The sequence below is a fragment of the Phalacrocorax carbo genome, chromosome 3 (assembly GCF_963921805.1).
Source record: "Phalacrocorax carbo chromosome 3, bPhaCar2.1, whole genome shotgun sequence".
Lineage (NCBI taxonomy): Eukaryota > Metazoa > Chordata > Aves > Suliformes > Phalacrocoracidae > Phalacrocorax > Phalacrocorax carbo.
Window position 1 is genome coordinate 65960752 of NC_087515.1, and position 19140 is coordinate 65979891.

Here is a 19140-nt window from a genome sequence, read left to right on the forward strand (position 1 = left end):
CCATACCCGCCGCTCCAGCCCGTCCGCCCGCCCGCCCGCTTGATCCCCGTCAGGCTGGCCCACTGCGCAGGCGCAGCGCGGCCGCTGAGACTTCCCGGCGGGAAAACACACGACGGTGCGCTGCCTAAAGCGTCCCGGCGTGACGCGCGAGCTCTGCGGCTTCTTCGTTCCCGCCCTGCTCTCCCGCGCGCATGCGCTAATGCCCGCTGTTTCCTTGGCAGCAGTGATTGTTTTCGGCAAAACCACCGGGGCGGCGCTGCGGAGGGGGAGCGTGGGCCGGAGGGGGGGGGGGGAGGGAGACTGCCGCCACTGGCGGTGGGAGGCAGGGCGGCCGCTGCTACGGAAGCGGACGGGGCCGACGTGAGTGATGCCCTGGCGGTGCGGTGGGAAGCGGGGCGGCATCAGGCAGGGCCCGGGCGGCGGGTGGGGAGGCCCCGCGCGGCCGGGGTCTCGCCGGGCGCTGCCGCCGCTCGTCCCAGCGCGCGGCTCCAGAGGCGGGCAGGCTGTGGCCCGGCCCGCCTCCCCGCCGCTCTTCCCTCCCCCGGCTCCCCTTCCCGCCTGCCGGCACTCCCCTCTCCCGCCAGCGGCCCCTCCCTCTGCCCGGGGCTGGGGGCTCGGCCGGGGGCTTGGCAGCCGTTAGGGAGCGCGCCGCGGGGCGGCCGTTGGCGCGCGCGGCAGGGGCGACGGCGCGCGCGGGCGGTGTGAGGCGGCCGGGGACCGGCCTGTGGCGGGGCCGGGGGCGGCTGGCGGCCAGCCCTGCCTTCCTCCCTGCCCTGCCTTCCTCCCTGCCCTGCCTTCCTCCCTGCCCTGCCCTGCCCTGCCCTGCTGTGCCCGGGCGGCGCGGGGAAGAGCGGGAGCTGGGCCCCGCAGCTAGCGCCGCCGCTGAGGCCCCGGGGCGGCAGGGCCAGGCTGCACGGGCGGCCTAGAGGGACCGGCGTGCCTGTCGTCTTCTGGTGCCGGTGCAGCGTGGTGGAACGCAGCAAAGCTGCGCCAAGACTTAAACCCTTGAGTATTTATTTTTCCCTCTCGCCTTACAAGCTCTGTAGTTTACTCAGGTGAGGTTGCATGGTCAGTTCATCCCCACGTGAAAATGCAGTACTGCTCCATACGTGACGTATTAAGGCCTAAGGCTGTGATGCACATCTTTCACATCAGGAATGTGGATCTGGACATTAAACGCCATTAATCCCATCGGTTAATTCAGTTATGGTGCATGCTAGGAACATCCCTTTGTACTGTTGTTTGCCGTTACTCCTCTGCACAAAGCAAAATGCCACTTCGGAAGCTAAAATACTTAGGGTGATGAGAAGCCATTTTCAATAATTACGATCTAAGGCAGAGACTTAAAATGTAGTAAATTATAAAAGTCAGCTCTATTATCTTACACAGAACTGAAGTCCATAGTTTTGCCACCAGGGCAGACAAAGACTGTTTTCAACCTCCTCCTGACCAACAGAAGGTGCCAAATCTTGTGGGGGAAAAAACAGCATTTACTCTGAAGCTAAAGCTTTCTGATATGTTACGATTAGAAAACTCAGATGGGTTGCACAAGCTTTTTAGACATCCTTTTAAATTAGTGTGAACACAAAATTTTTACAGGCACATCCAAACTGGTAGAAAGCTACTGCGCTTCTAGTAGTGTTTCTTTGATATACAGGTGCGTAAGTATTTACGTGGTAGTAACAAAGCTGTCTGTCATTTTTCTGCACCTAAATACTGAATAAAACAAGATTGGTTTTCGATGTCACATTTATCATAAGATGAACAGATTCAACTCAGTGTTATTTTGCTGCATAATTCTGAGTTACAGCTTTTTCAGGTCTTGAAGTAGTGATACCTATAGATAGCTGAATTAGAAACCTCCTAGTTAGCCCCAAGATTTCCCACTATGATGACTGATCTCATCTAAAAGATGAGAAGTCAACAAGGGCTGGGGTTTTCCAGACTGGTTCCCAGCCAGACTTGTTTTCAGCCACTGAAGATTACATTCACTTTTTGCAATAAAAGAAAAATGAGGGGTTTAGTTCGTGAAAATCCTGAAGTGTGCAATTATATTTTGTCAACTCAGTTTTCTAAATGGTCCTAATCAGGTAGGAAATTTGTCACTTCCCACTGTGTAGTACAGATTCTGTATGTTCCACTCTGTTATAGTATAGGTTTGATGTTGGGGTGTGTGTGTGTGTGTGTTAAATAACTTTTTTTAGTGATAATAGAAGTGTAAATAGTGGGCTTTGTGGCATGTTTTGCATAGAGAATTCCTATATTATGGATGCAGAATACAGCAACTCAGTGGGTATTGTGAACAGAGCAACAATTTAATGTAGAATCACATCTATAAATACAGATGTTATATTAGAGGAGAGCAAATGATATGTTCTTCAGGAAGTTTGGTAGTAATTCTTGGAACCTTGGGCTTCATGATTTTGTTTTCCTGGTTATTCCTGATGGCTGGAATATGCTGCTGTTCCAAGTATTTTTGTCATTCCTGGATTGCTTTATATTAACTAACATGGAAAAGATCAAATCTGATCAGGCAAAAATGCATCTTAAAGATTAGTCTTAATAATAATTTAGTTTATTCAGGTTGGGGCTCTGTGGTTGCTGAATTTTGATGCCAGATTAAATCTCTCCTATTTTAAAGTGAGATTATACTAAGTAAAGAGCCTTGTTCTTACCCTTGTTGATTAATGATCTATATTTACACAAGTCTAGTAGTTGCTTTAATGCACCATGTCAAAGGTCATGTAACTCTAAATTGGAAATATGTATAAAATAATAGCACTAGCATTAGAGGACTTTATCTCTTAATTTTATTGCCACAAGAGGATAGATTTTTACTGAATAGATAGAGGTAAATAGAAAATTATGCCCTCACTGGTGAATTTGGTAAATCTATACATTATACAGAGAGTGCTGATAGACATGAGGTGAGCCTAGCCTTTGGAAAGGTGTTTATTCCATTATAAGCAAAAGTATCTGCAAAATTAATTTACCGATAGTCTTTCTGTGGTTTTATTTATTTAACCTTTGACCATAAAATTATTTCCACACTTGGAACAGGTGTGCACTTTGCTGTTGTGTTCTATATTGTCTTTCATATTTTTTTTGTTTTAAATTTAAGAGCCCTTCAGCATTTCATTTGTTGTTTGTAATTAGTTTTTCTGAGGAGTGGTTGAAATCACTGAACTAATCATAAGAGGGTTTTCCACTTTCCTGCAATCCCTGGTGAATGATTTCAGTGCTAGAATCCGCTGTATTTTATAAATATAGTTTTCCACTCTTTCAAATTATAAGTATTTTCTAGCCAACTGTGAATCGACTACTTGAAAAGCAGTACTTAATAAGTGGAGTACTTATTTTAAAATGGCCTTTTGGTATAACTAAGTATAAATTGCAAAAGCAGATTTGTTTTTCAATAATATCTTGTGTTTTAATTTCTTGTAAGAAGTGTTATTTTTAACTCTTACTGTTTTATTTGTGACAGTAAAGTTTACTTTACAAGCTGAAACGTGTTTTAGTTAGTGAAAATATTGATACCTTGTCAGTGACATGATGAAGCATCTTACAGAAGAAAACATTTTTTTCTTCCTATGAAGTCCCTTCTGGTCATCCTTGCTCATTTCAAACACCCTTAGATTGTTGGATTCTTAGTATAAATGCTTTGCTTGATATATGAAACAAACTAATGACACCTGGCAACTGACCAAATAGTGCTTCTATAATCCTAAACCAACCCTAACACTTTGCCTTTTTTGTTTTGGGTTTTTTTGTGTTTTGTTTTGTTTTTTTTTTCTTACTTGAGTTGCATTTGGCTAGCCAGCAGACCAAACTAGTGTAAGTAACAAATGTGAAATGACCTGAAAGTATGTAGCCTGTGGCGTCAGGGAAGAAGCAAGTAACACTGTGAAAGATGAGAGGGATCTGAGGGTACGGTAGTGCAGGTGCCTGGGGATGTAAGCATAGCCTCAGCTTTTTTCCTGTACTGGTAAGGTATGTGTGCCCAGCAGTGATTTCTAGTGTTGAGGCCAAGTGGTATATTTGGCTCACCTCAATACTATTAAACTCAGCCCCAGATCACAGCGGCCGCATGCAATCTGCCTATTAGTAATAATCCATTTTAACTCCTAAACTGTACCCAGGAATTGCTTGGGTGGGTGTTGGGTGGTTTGGACCAAAATGGAGCTGAGAATGATGCAACAGTATAGTCTGGCACTATTTAATGCTACGTCTTAATTTATGTGGATAGATGTAGCGTGGGTGTTCAGTGAATGTGAGCGAATGGTGTCTAACAGAAGGTGTTACCTAGTGAGAACTTGGAGCTGTTGCCCAGTGGGCTACCGTGGAGATAGGTACGATACTTGCATGGAAGGCTAAAGGGAACAACACATTAGTAGAAAGCTAGGTTTCATTAGTTCTACTGTTTACAAAACAGCTTTTTGTATTAAAGTTTTTTGTAAAACATTCTGAATTTTCTTGATGAAAAGATAAAGCCATGTAATATTTTTATTTGCCTTCAAGCTTTGTTTGGGTTGTTCGCCTTTCTCCACAACCAGGAAGGCCTAACATTTTTTCCTTTAGAGAAATTATTTCATGTAATTGCTTGTCTGCTTTATGTAAAATAAAAATGCTTTGTGTAAACATAAATATTTAGAGATTTGTAATTAAGTTAGATTTGCTGACAGATATTAATCTTTGCATTGAAAGCTATCAGCTGGCTACAGTGTGACTTCCTTGGTAAAGCTGTCAGGATAGGAACCTGATTAGAAAGGCTTCAGTATAAATGGCTTCGTGAGTCATTATTATTTAAATAAACTACGTTCTTTTAGAAGACTGGAGGACTACGGTACTGAAGTATTTGGCTATTGCCCAGAAATATATAGCTAATTAAACTGCTGTAGTGTTACTTGTTATTTGAGAGTAAATAAAAGCCATCAGACAGATGCTGAGATTTGGTGGCAGAGAACTTCTAATAATTTAGACAAATAGTCTAGAAATAAATATTTCCCTGAAAGACCTGTACTCATCCTTGAAATTAATTAGCATGCATTCAATTGTTAGCTTAAAGTCTATGGACCAGTTGTGTTAATTAAAGTTGTTCATTACTTTAAATAGAATGGTGAATTCTAAGGAAGAAGCAGCGGGTGTGTTGAGCCTCTTCTGACTGAGGACTGAAAATGCCAGCAGGTAAGAATACTTTGTGTTTGATTTCTGATACTATTCTATAGTCAGAACTAGATGTGAATGGTTGAGTCCACGTGTGTAGCTGATTTCGAGAATGTTGTGTGGGGTTTTTCTTTCTTTTTTTAATTTGGGGGCTATTGTAAAAATTGTAATTACAATGGTAAATATGCTGTAGCTGAGGATTCAGCCATCTTTTTCAGAGGTGAACCAGATTGCATTTTCAATTCTTTAGCCTCAAATTAAGTATCACCTCAGGAGTGCTAGAACATCTACTGCTTCAAGAGTTGAAATGTTGCTGATAGCAGTATCATAATTGACAGAAAGGCAGGGACTCTCACCTCCAGCTGATGTTGGATCCATGCATGCTCCTGCCTCTTACAGATCTCTCTCAGGTGGTGCTCCTCTGGGTTCCAGACTCAGTAAGAACCTAGAGCTGCTGCTTCTCCTGGAGACACATATCACCTCTGTTATCAGTGTACTACTGTTCATGAACAGCTAGGGCAATAATCTGTCCTCTGCTTTGCTTTGGCTAGCCCAGGTTTTGTCCTGATCCTGATGTATGTGATCTTCAAAATGTGCCCTTTTCAGGAAACAGACTTCAGCAACAAGTAATAGGCTGGTGTGTTTGTATGGTGTTGCTGAGTTATCCTTGTGTGGTTTATGTTGTCAGTAGAAATTCTTAACAGCAAGCAAATTTTTTTGGCAAACTTTCCCTGCTAAAATAATTCTAATCCTTTGCAACTTTAAAGCATGATTATGTGCTTGCATGTGTATCATCAAGCAATAGCGATTACTGAACTAGTGAATCATGCTCTAGATTTCTTTTCGCAGTTGAAAGTGAGGCAAAGGCAAAAACCAAAGTCCGCTTTGAGGAAATCTTCAGACATCATGCTGGCCTAACGGACACGAAAAAATCAAAGAAAAATAAGTTTCATTCTGAAGAGAATATTGTGGTGAGTTTGAACACATGCAAGCTTTGTTTGGTTGCCTTCCTTAATGGAAAAAGATCAGGAAAATGTATTGTAGAAAGGTGATTGTAAGCATTTTGAAAAAATAAAGTATAAATTATATTTCTGCATGTATCCTTTGGTCTTGATGTGTTTTTTTCACCACAAATCAAAATGTGTTTGTTGTTTGTGTACCAGCAATGCATCCTTGTAATTTGGAGGTATGCCAAAATTATATGGAATATAATAATGGTAAAAAGAAAGCGTTACGTGCAGGCATGCACACATGTAAAGTCTGCCAGTACTTTTTTCCATTCATGTTTTTCAGAAAAGTTTTAAGATTTTCAAATTCAGTATGGACTTTAGTGGGAGTTTGAGTGATGGGCTAGTGGAACTGTGCCTGTAAAAGTATTTCATTTTGAGAGTACTACATCTGTGTAATACAGGTACATCGGTGTAATACATCAGTGAATTGAGAACTGATGAGAATTTATAACAATATTAGGGATAATAATTAATTTTATTTCCTAAAAATTACTGGTACAAGAATAAGAATTTACAAACAATATTAAACAACATTTGAAACTTCTTTTTTTTTTTTCCAATTTGACCACAGTAATTAGTATATATCTGCATGTGCTGAGGTTTGTGTCTGAGTGGTCCCATATTTACATGTCTGTCTAGGCACTACACACGTATAAAGGCTTGTTTTAATGATTCTGGCCTTAGCTTGTCACTTGCATATTAGGAATGATTCCATCACCCTGACCTTACGGTTAGGTGACGTTTGTGGCGTATCTCTCAGAGCCTCAGAGATTCCTCTGAGTTAGGTTCATATTGTAGCTTTTTTCCTGAACAGAAGAATAAATGGTTAATATGTGTCCTATATATACTGATTATTGACTTACAATATGTGGATTTTCAAAAGTAAGCAATTTGCTTAAAAGACAAATGTTCTGGTTTGTTTGGGGTTTTTTGGGGGGTTTTTTTTCCTTTCCTCCTGTTAGGTTTTATATTTTCAGTCTTTTTTATAGTTGCATCCATACCAGATGCTGGAAGCAAATGTTAATTCCTTAATACTCATTTAAGACAAAAGAGTGGTATTTTATATGATATCAGAATGTTACCTTGTATTTATTACATCTATTTGGGATAGTTATATTAAACTTAGCGTTGTTATGCTGAAACATAGTTTTGTGTTTAGATAGACAATTTAAAGTTGATATTTGTGTAGGGTTTTTTTGCATTCCTTGAAGTTCATGTAATTAAGTCAATAGTCTATACAAAGAATCAACGTGGTGTCCAAAATAGAGCACAGAAGAATTAGAGGGTGTTTTTCCCCTTTTTTGCTGGCACATTTGTAAATACAAGACTAAATTCTTCCCTGGTTACGTTTACTTTTTTTATGAAATGTGAGTGTCTCAGTCTCTGTATGTACTTTGTAAGTATGATAGAAGTATTTTTTAGCACATAATTGCATGTTCATGTGCAACTATATATTACTGAAAAATGCTTCGTTTGCTTTGGTTTTAAAATTGGTTTCCATTCCAGAAGTCTCTGATATAAAACACTAGTGTTTTGGAGTTACCTAGAAACACTTCAAATGACAGTGAACTGAATCAAAAGTTAGTGGTGTATACATACAAATTAAGAAGCATTTTTAGGATCAGTGTGGAAGCCTAACTTCATGGTTTTGTCAAAGCCCAAGATTTTTACCAATGAAAGCACTAAAACTAAGACCTTGAGGAGAATGCATATTGAAACCTAATACTGTCTATTTTGAATATTTCCTTAAAGTGTGGTGAAGTTGCAAGAGCTCAGGTTGATACTTTCCTTGCTGGTTGCATGTGAGTAGAAATGTCTGTAAAAGCTGCAGTAAATAACCAAATATTTTTTTTTTTTAAGAAATAAATGTGTGTGGGAGGGGAAGAGGAGGTAGATGGAGGACGTTGTCTGGTTTTGTTCCAGTTTTCTTCACTTTATATAATGTAATTGTGAAAAGTTTCACATGTCTTGAAATAACATGAAATTTATCAGTGATGGTTGTGTGTCACGCACTTGCCATAAATGGTCTCCCAGGTTTGATCAGAAACAGGTCATGGTTGAGATCATATTTCCACTGGAAATGTTGCAGTCTGCTTCTTTTTTGTCTTTACTGAATCTAGCCTTTCTTAGATTAGTAAAACCTTTTCCATCAGTCTACTCTTTCCTTGAAACTTGAGTTTTGGTGCTGCAGGATGTTGCTGTGATTTTAAATGACAGAAGTGAGGGTAATGAGATTGCCTGCCCACTTGCCTGCTCCACTCTGAGTGCCCAGTGGTGCAGTGGGTATGAGGCTTGAAGGCATGGCTGAAAAAATCCAAGCAACTGGGACTTGGTCAGAAAGTGAATTTCCTAGTATCCCTTCCAGGGCTAATAGTCACCATTTTTTTTTTTTGTTTACTAATTGTGTCTCCTATTACAAGTTGTCAGAATAAGGCAAGCCTCAGACCAGGAATGCCCAGACTATTTTCCCCAGATAGATTAATCTGTCTAAAGTCAGCATGAAAATGATTGAGTTTATTTGGTTCAATCTAAATTTCATGGTAGAAAAGAGGATGCTTAACTCTGAAAATGTCAGTGAAATTCCTACCAGGTGAAAAGCAAGGTCCCTTTATGGAGGCAAGAATTTCTTCCCTAGATGGTAGTCTGACCAGTTTACAATATTGGGATGGGCATGCTTTGATAACAAAGGTTTTGTATTCAAGGCAGGACTGCAACAGATTTACCCATTTGAAGCTTTTTACTTCCTACCTCTCTGAGTCTGCTCTTTCCCTTTCTTCATAAGGCCCTGGATGATGGGTTGGAGTCTGGAGTTTCATGAGGGCACAGGTAGTAGGAGTTTATCTCCAGGCTTGAAAATCCTTGTATTCTTTTGGGTAAGATGGATGTTGTACAGGTTTCTTCTGACTAAGTCAGTACTTTAGCCTTCTGTCTTAGATGTAAAAGACAATCTGCAGAGCTTTGAGGTTGTAGAATTTTCCCAGGGTCTGTTTCATAGCCCATTTTTTTCCAAAAGCTGACAGGCACTGAAAAATTGTTGAGATTTCTACTGGGTTCTAGCCCTTTGCTTCATATATTTAAAATAGGAGAACTGCTAATAGTTGACTATATACTTGACCTACACATTTTCTCAATGTTTGCTATTAAAATTTGGTGAAACTTCTCCAGTCCCATCCTGTCTGTAAATTAAAGGTCTTCTAGCTTTAAGCATCCACATTTTGAAGTCTTACATGAGCAATGGCAGTAAAATTGGTTCCCCAGTGCATTAAAACATCCCAGCCAATTAAGCGAGCATCACAAGTATATTCATTACCAATTCACTTGTCAGCAACCAGTATATATCAGCCCCTCAGTGGGCTGGCTGATTTTTCATGGTGTGCCTGTATTACAGGAAGTTCAGGTACCTCTGTAAATCTGGTTATCCGAGTTTCCAGATACTTTGACCAAAACCCACTTAATGTGTTTCCAGGTTCCATTCATGCATACTTGAAAAGCCGTTTTCAAAAGGAGTAAGATTGTTAGGCGTTGTCCCTGCTGTCAGCTCTGGAACACAAGTTGCAAGTGGCATTGGACCTGGGATTGGCTCATTGTGGTATGAGTCTTGTGTGCTAGCCCACCTGCGTGCATCTTGTCCCATCGCTCCTCCTATCAGGCCAGTAATGCAAGTAGGTCTGTTCTCAGGGAAGAGTGCTTCCTCTGCCCTGGTGTCGCAATGTGGCCATGGAGCTGTTTTGAAAAAAAAACAACTCATTTTATCAGTGCTTTTAGCTGAGGAGGTCAGGTTCAGGTCAGTAACCCTCTGGAGTTAATCCAGAGACAGGCCGATCCTCTGAGCTGCTTTTCCAGCCTAACTGCTTTTTCTAACTCAGTTCAAGTGCGTTTATGTATATATGATTGCTCTTAGTTGATCTTTGTCCTTCTTTTCAGACAGAGAATCTATATCAGTATCCCTGCCTCTGCCTGAGACCTAACCTCATGGGTTTTATGAACCTCTTGGCTTTTACTTTATAATTTTGTGACTCCCTCCCATCTTTTGTCTGTTTAATTACATCATGTAATTACAACATGTGAAAAAAAAGTGGCCTGAATTAAGATCATACAGGCTATGTACCTGAGGAATTTGTGTTTGAACTGTTGAAGCAGCTTTGTGCTGCCTGCAGTATCTGTTAATGTTCCTGGAATTTCCTGTAGTTTGAGGTTGTGGTTTATTTCGTTATGAGGATATTCTGTATTTTTTTTCCCTAGGAGTAAATTTGCTATAATTAAGTGACTGTGTGCTGCTACTATTCATGACACATGTTTTGTGGACATATGTTTTTGTTTGTGAGCATAATAAGTAACAAGTTCTAGTAAATATTTCAAGCAAACTTTTGCAACAGCTGAGTTTCTTTGAGGAAAAGATTCTGGGATGTCAGAGTTATTTTAGAAACTCCTGGTCAGGTCAGAGATGAGGGCTTTTTGCTTAGTATTTCTCAGAGAATTCTACTTCTTGGGCTTAATGGATTAATGTTCTATCAAACACAAAAATCAACATTACATTAGCTGTTGGTCACGGTCGTGTCTTAATTACCCATGTGTTTTAACCTTCATTCCTTATACTCTGGAGTTAAAGCTATTCATAGAAATGCAGATAAGGAAGCGGACAATCTAAGAGAAAGCCTTATTTTGGTTTTCTAGTTTAATCAAAGCTTGTCGCTTTAAGGTTGTTTTGTTTTCTGGTTTGGTTTTTTTTTTTATTTCCCTTACTCTATTCTGTGTTTCAAGTTATTTATATGAAATCTTCCACATCCTCTTAAATGATTGACTTATGAATAAAGAGGATGTTACTGGTCTATCTAAGCAAGTAAAAGATGAAGATACAAAGACAGGTTTTTTCACAATTTGATACAGAGATAATTTAAACTATTTTTAGGCATGGGATGCTAAAAATAAAGATACCTTCTGCAAAGATATATGAATGGCTTTTGATTTTTCTGATGTATTAGATAAGTATACTTGCATGAAATTCTAGACACTTTCTTTTTTGACTCATACTTTGTTAGGGCAGTGTTGTTTAATATGTAGCATTAGTAAGTCTAGTGCATTTGTTATTACGCATGTACTTCAAACTTTCCTTTTGCTCCCTTCTTCTTCAATACTTATATACTTTCCTTGTTTTCCATGTTCTCTCTTCAAATGTCAGATATGAATAAAACAATATAGTGATGAAGGTTTGCAGGCTTACATATTTGAGAGCATACAATATGGAGGGAGATGACTTGCACATTGAGTGTTGAATTCTTTGTAGTCGTGGAAGAGTATTCTCACAGGCGGGATTTTTAGGGTAGAGTCCATCCTCAAAAGCATAATTGCCATTGCAATTTCATTCTCTGTTTTTTCTTCTTAGAAGCTTGTACATTTTGGTGATCGCTTATTACACATATTGTCCCTTTTTAAAAATGTTTGAGGCAAACATGGTTCTGTAACTGGGAGAAGTATCCGAGCTAGAAGGGGAAGATGTCTCTGTTTATTGAGGGAGGAAGATGGTCTTAGCAAAGACAAGATTATATACAGATACTTATATTTTCTCAAACTTTTTTTTTGTTTTAAAGTTTTAGAGTTTTTGTGTTTTAAAGTCCTTTGAAGTGTTTCATGTGGAGACTCCAACAGGTTTCATGTAAGACAACAGAGTAAATGAACCTCAGTGACTTTATAGAAGTTCCACCAAGGAACACAGATCTGTGTGTCAAGCTCCTTGCAGAATTAGGCCTTAAGTTACTTGCTGTGTTGTTTGGAGCATAGAATCATAGAATAGTTTGGGTTGGAAGGGAACTTCAAAGGTCATCTAGTCCAACCTCCCTGCAGTGAGCAGGGACATCTTCAACTAGATCCAGGTTGCTTAGAGCCCCCTCCAGCCTGACCTTGAATGTTTCCAGGAATGGGGCATTATAGCTTTCACTAACGAGGAACAGAAACCTGAAGGAGGGAGGAAAGTTTACAATGTGTCTTCTAAAAAAACACCAGGAATTTGCAGGAGTGCACAAACAAGTGCATTAGCTGAAATTTATCTTATCTGTTTTTACTAGACTGGTTTTTAGATCAACTCTTTGTCCTTCTACTAAGAATAATGTGGGATATTTTTTTTTCAACTTTATACCTTTTAAAAAAGTCTTAATGGAAATCTGTTTTTCAGTTTTTAGCACTTTTTAATATAATTTCATTGTCAAACTTTGGCAAGCAACTTTTGGTAAAAGAGACTACAAACAACTGAGCCTGAAGCCTGTCTCTGTCTTGCATTTTAAGTGGATGAAAATACTTGATTTTGTGCTGCATGTAATCTTCAAGTCTTCTACAGTCTAAAGCATTGGCATCTGTTTATGGAGTAGACTAGTTGATTTCTTTTTTTACTGGGTATACAGAAAAGCAATTTAAAAACATAGTGAAACAAAATTGAGGATGAAGTGCCCAAACACAAAATGGTTTTTTTTTCAGTGTGAAATTTCTGTTGCCTTTCAATCTGTCACTTGTTAAAAGATCTGGATATTTTGCTGTTTAAAATTATTTCATTTTACTTTGTGTAATGTTGCTAAAGAAATAACATGAAGTACTATGTTTATCCTTAGAATGTGATTTTTAGTATGTTTTATGTTCTTTTGATTTATAGCTTGACACCTTTAGAAGTAATATTGATCTAGCTAAGGAAAGTGTGAATGATGAAGCAATTATAAACAACACATATAACCCTGAAGAAGAAAGTCCCCGATTTACAAAAAATAAACTGAGAGAGAAAGCCTCAATTGCAGAGAAAATAAACAATGATATTGTTAGTGGAGAGGAGAACAAGCAACCACAGTCTAACAAGAAGAAAAAGAAATCACTGTTACAAGAACAATTTAATGAGGAAGAAAATTTATGTGAAGGTAAATTGGAGAGTTTTGAGAAAAAGATTAATGATTTTCCAAAGAAGAAAACAAAAAGTAAATCACAAACAGATGTACCTCATCAAGAAGGTAGTAGAAAGATTAAAAATTCCTTGACTGAAGTGAGAAATGTAACTGAATTAGAAGAGGAAGAAGAGCTAATTCGAGCCTATCAGCTGCATGTGGCTGAGGATGAGGCAAATGCAATTAAAAAGAAAATAAGAATGAAACTTAAAGAACAGATGTCTGAATTTACCTCCAGCGTTCAAAGCCATGAAGTTGTATTGAACAATGAAGTGGGCAAAAAGAAGAAAAAGAAGAAAGAAATAGCAGGTTTAAGTGAAGCTGAAACAAGGTACCATGATAAGTTGTATACCGTGTGTCTGTGAATCTTAAATGAAATGTTTCATTTTGTTTTAAGATAGACAGAAGCTTTCTGATAAACTCTATATGTTTTCTAAGTGATGAACTGGGTGAATCTGTTTTCAAAAAGTATTTGGTAATATTTTCATAATGCTGTCAAGAATTAAACAGAATCTATGACTTTTTAAAAAAATACCCTCTATTACTAATTGATGTTTATTTTCTGTGGAGCTCGGTCTTACCTAACTTAAGATAATTTAGTACATGATTTTTAGTGATGAGTGATGGCCCTGATCCAGCAGAAGAGTATTAACTTAGCTCTGTTCACATGAATGGTTCTGCAATTATCTGGAAATTAGGGGGAAATGAAAAAGGCAAGACACTAATGTTGGGGGTGTGCGTGTTGCATTTTAAAGATGCACCGATGATGAGTTGCAGAACTGAAGAGGAAATTTCAAGTGGATTAATAATGGTAATGAGCAATTGTATCCATATATGCAGTAGAATGCCGTTGCTGACAGTAATCCATTACATTGCAGTGCAATGTCCCTTTCTGAGCTACAGCATCATCCAGCAGAAGATGGCGATGGCAATGAAAATCAGTCATTGGAAAGACTAGTTACATCAGAAGGACAGAAACTGGAGGAAAGCGTGGAAAAACAGAAACCTAAAGCAAAGAAGGTTAAAAAGAAAACCAGAAAAGGTCTGCCAACAAAATGTCAGAATGATGTGCTGCTTTGCTGCTTTATCCAAGTCTTCTTTTCTTTTTTTTTTTTGTGCTGCTACAGAAATATTTGTCCATGATAGTAACACAGAAATGATTGAGCTGTTGAAGTTACTTAAGTTTGTTTAGTTACTTTATTGTATTTTTGTTCTTTCAGCTCTGAGACTATGTTAAGAACTTAATTTGATATATCAGTCTCAAGTCCTGAGAATTCATTTACTGTAAATAGTTTTTAAATTGATAAATAGTTAAGAAGTGGGGGGTTTTCAAGCATAATATAATAATACATATACCACCTTTACAGTGTATTACTTAGGTGCATATTCTAATTGTCTTTTTATTATTTTATCATTTTTATTTACTTTAAGCCATAAATGATCTATTGCCACTGTTTTAACCTGATGCTCAATTCAAACATAAGAAATACTTTTTCACGCAACACACAGTCCAATTGGAGAATTCATTTCCTCAAACATTGTGGAGGCCAAAATAGGAAATAAGTTTAAAACTGGATATTACAGAAATTGATGAGGAGTCGGTCTTTTGATATTTATTAAATATGGTGGTCTCACTGTAACTTGTAAATGAGAAAGTTCTGAAACCAGTGTTTGGTAAATTCAGGGAGAATGCATGTGGATAAAGCATCAGTTTTTGCTTATCTTGTTTTTTGCATATTCCTTAAAAAAACCAAACAACAACAACAAACAAAAAAAAATCCCCTACCATAGGCTGTAGTCCAGAGCAGGAAATTGAACTGTATGGATTTTAAGTCATTGTGGCATAGAAGAATCTGTGTCAATCAAGAGGAAGACCTCTGACTTTATTTTAAAATGTTTGTTAATATGAATAGCTTATATAGTCATATGTATGTTCATACATGTTGAAAATGCTGCAAATTTGATAATTTTTTTTTTAACCTATTACATAAAGAAGATGTTAAATATTAATTTACGACTGATTGCTAAGACAATACAGAGAATTTTCACTCCTTTAAACTGTTATTAGTGGAACATAGTAACTTCTAATATGCTTTGTTCCTTTGTTAGAAGGAAACACAGAAGTTGCTGCAGAAAATGATGAAGAAATGAATTCAGATACTTCAGTGCAGTCTAAATTTGGTTTTGATGATGATCTTGTGTTGGGAGTTTATATCCATCGATCTGATCGACTTAAAACTGATCTCCTGGTTTCTCATCCCATGGTTAAAATCCATGTTGTTGATCAGAGGAGTGGCTTATATGTCAAGAAGGATCATAGGTAACTTTTATTAAACTGTTTCTATTATCAGTGATTATTAGAAATCATAGATTCTTCCCTAGAAAATTAAATATGAAAATAATGCTGAACTTTAAGCTTTGCAAGGTCATTCATTAGTTTCTATATCTATGATAATGCATATATATACCTACAGTAAATTAGAGTGGTATTTTTCTTTTCTTTTTGGCACTTTAAATGCTCTGCACTGCTGTATTGCTTTTGAGGTCCCCATATTTACAGCACAGTTCATTCTGTATTCTTTCCAGAGAGAATTAGATTAGATTAGATTAGAATAAGTAAGCAAAGCTATTGTAGCGTAAGTGCCTGCCTTTTCTTTTATAAAAAAGAGCTTTTAAAATCCTGAAATGAAGTTTAGTTCTTCATATTTCTAATAGCTGTCATGCATAATTTTCCTGAAAACCAAATTTTAACAGTGTTTAAGCAGTAGACTTTGCCATGATCATTATGTATAAAGTTGGTAATAGTAACTTGATTGTTAGGATTTTGAACTTCAGCCTGAGGCAATTCTATATACATTGCAAATTGTCCTAAGTTTTGGGTCGGTTTAGAATTTTTTTTTTCTAAAATCAAACAAATGGTATCTTGTATGTTTCTTTGCTTTCAGTAACTGAAAATATTGTTTTGTTTGAGTTGGGTTTTTAAAGGCACTATAACAATTGTAACTGTTTGGAAATTTTCAAACAGCAAGAGGAAAGTTTCTTCTTATTATGAACAAGAACAAATAGAGCATGTTCTTCCTATTATGACACAACCATATGACTTCAGACAGTCTAAATCAGCAATTCCAGAATGGGAAGAGCAAGTCATATTTAATGAGCGTTTTAGTTACTTTATTCAAAATACTGAAGAAAGCCCCCGGGTAATCCTGTTTTTTGAGGTAAGCTTAAATATTTTATGTCAAATTTATGCACATTACAATTTTCTCTTTCTTTCTTCAACAGTATATATTTGACTCTTTCAGTTGTTTTATTTCAGTTATATGGGGTGTTAAGGTACAAAATTAAGTGGAGATATCAAAAAGCGGTATTGGTGATTGCTAATATTAATAAACATTTTTTTATAGCAAAACCCCCACTGTTTTGATAATAATAATGAGGACAAAGCTTTCTTATTAAATCAACTGTCAAACTTCTGGGAAAGGCTGGTAAGATTGCTGGTAAGATTGTTCCAGCTCAGGAGGGAAGGCACCACATATAAAGAATATAACTTTTTCCTTTTTCATATTCTTAAAATCTGAAAAGAAGCTTAAGTACCAGAAACTCAAAGATGGGAGTTTGTCTGCTTGTAGCAACACCTCTTTTCCCTTGAACCGATGAGCAATCTATTGCATTGTTCACCAGTAATATTTTAGACATCTACTACTTCTCTCCCATTCTTCACAAAGCAATTATAAATTTGGGAGAAACTATAAGGTATGTATTCAACATGATTTTGAGCTTAAGTATTTCAATATTTGTAAGGAGATATTCTGTAGCATTAACCTGAAAATGGGAACCTAATACAATCAGTATTTTTTCATTCCTTGTTTTTTATATTTCAAATCGATTGTATATACAATATCATCATATTCTTCTTTATGTTCTGTGATACTCATAAACAAACACATTTATAGAATTAAGAATTAAGAATTAAGAGTACTTAGTTGCTTAGTACAAAAGTAATTACAGTTGTACGTAAAGAGTCTTCATGGATACCATGTTAATGTTGGGACCAAAAGTATGACTACATTGACAACATGCTGTTTGTCTTCAGCATGGTTTATGAAATATCAGTTTGAAGAAAGCATGATTCGTAGTTTTTCTGAATACCAGAAAAACCTCCAGGAGTGGCTAGATATGAGAAGATTCTGGTTGCTGACCACAAAAACGAAGAATCTCATGAACATCATTGGAAATATTCAAAGTCAGGTTGGACAGGGCTTTGAGCAACCTGATCTAGTAAGAGATGTTCCTGCCCATGGCAGAGGTGTTAGACTAAAGGGTCTTTGAAGGTCCCTTCCTGATCATTCTGTGACTGATTCTATGACATAAGTGATAAAGCTAGGAAAGGAAACCTAACTTTTCGATTGCGGTTTTCCAGCTAGATTAACATACAGCTCATTTCGGCTGTCAGATCTGTGATCTGTTTGATTTGTGACCTATATAGGATTCAGGAAAATTATACACGAACATTTTTCTCTTTTTATTGAGAGAGAAGGGAAGCAAGAATAGTTTTTTAAGACCAGACATGTTCTTTTTTAAAGCAGTTCCTAAGTAGTCATCAGGTAAATGCATAAGAACCTGTTATTTCTAATTGCATACTTGTGTGGAAGAAGTACTGTTTTTGTAATTGCTTAAAATTGAAAGCCTCTTAATTTGGTGAATCGCATTTAGCATATTTTCAGCAGTATTTTTTAATTACCATGAAGTATATATTAAATAGAAATATGTTTATATTCCTATCAATACTTTCAGATCCTTGATTTTCTAAGTATGGGTGAAGTGAGAGCCAACTCTGTACAAACTCAGGAATGTGGTTTCCGAAAAATTTGTTGGGCATTTCTAAAGGTACTGTAAATATTTAAATGAAGAAACAACATTTATAAATCTTTTTATTCTGTTATCTAAAGCACAGTAATCATACTAAGTGTGAAAACGTTTTTTAATATTTCCAGGTAACAGAGATGGAAAAAACAAATCCTTGCTTGCTTGGCTGTTCTGTCCTTTCCCTCTACCTTTGCCCCATAAAATTCACAGTAACAAGCTTGTCAGTAAAGAATATGTATTTTTCAAGAAAGTATAGAATGTGTAAGAATTATTTTTGTTCATAAAGTACAGAAGGAGGTTTTCTTTGAGGGTTTTCTGTGTGTTCATGAGATTGTCTCTGCAAAGGAAATGACAAATCCACTAATTTCTGTACCTCAGCTGTTCTGTATTCTAGTGGCATTTTCAGTTGGCCAGTCTTTGAAAAGACTCCCTAGCCTAATTATAAAATGCCTGTCATTTTTAGTTGCAGAGTTTGAAATGATGCAGCAATGAGATACAGGTAGTTTAGCCCTCACATCATGTACCTTTCTACCCTGTTCGGAGAGACTTGAATGTGCCAGTTAGGCCTTTGAGAGCTGACAAGCTTTAATTTGCTTGAGGATTGTTCATTTACACCTACGCCTGTGGATGGTAGATCTGATCTTGACAGCCATTGAGCAGTCCACAACATGAGGAATACAGGAGAAGATAATGGACTGCAAGTTTAGGGAAAGGGAGAGAGACCTCCATATCATTCCACAGAGTCTCTTCTCACCACTGCCCAAGGTGAATCTACTGGAATCAGAGGTCTTGTATCCCGTGCCTGGGTGTATAGCTGGTGGGGACTGTGCGTCCAAGCATCCAGTATAGCCTACTTCTGAACAAAGGGAAGGCCGAATTTCCAACTCACAAATACAAATAAAACTGTGGCCTGTTCTTCATTCCTGCTGCATCTCCCTGCATTATCCTTTCACCTGTATCAGTCTAAGTAGAAATGTCGTGATAAACAGTGGTCACTGTTAATGGCATTAGGTACACTTGTTCTTTAGTTCAGTAGAGAGAAACCTATTTCCTCTGAAGTTGGAAAGGTTACTGCTTTGCTGTATCTTCTGCTCTGAGTCAAAGCCTTGTCAGTGCCCTTTGCTGCAGCATTCAAAGGGGGCAGGTTTGGAAGAGGCTCTTTGTAGATTGGCAGTCCTTTC

At 37.8% G+C, this 19140-nt stretch overlaps 1 protein-coding gene across 2 annotated transcripts in view; it reads left to right on the forward strand.

Annotated features, from left to right (window-relative positions):
• The first annotated feature begins 278 nt into the window (after nt 1-278).
• Nucleotides 279-19140, forward strand: part of AHI1 (Abelson helper integration site 1) — a 98993-nt gene continuing 80131 nt past the window's right edge. For both annotated transcript variants that reach the window (XM_064447225.1, XM_064447226.1), the window contains exons 1-8: nt 279-360; nt 5113-5184; nt 6013-6134; nt 12814-13424; nt 13972-14135; nt 15203-15413; nt 16119-16311; nt 17888-17980. In XM_064447225.1, the coding sequence (XP_064303295.1) occupies nt 5175-5184; nt 6013-6134; nt 12814-13424; nt 13972-14135; nt 15203-15413; nt 16119-16311; nt 17888-17980 (1404 nt within the window). In that variant the 5' untranslated portion in view covers nt 279-360; nt 5113-5174. The remainder of the gene's footprint in view (nt 361-5112; nt 5185-6012; nt 6135-12813; nt 13425-13971; nt 14136-15202; nt 15414-16118; nt 16312-17887; nt 17981-19140) is intronic.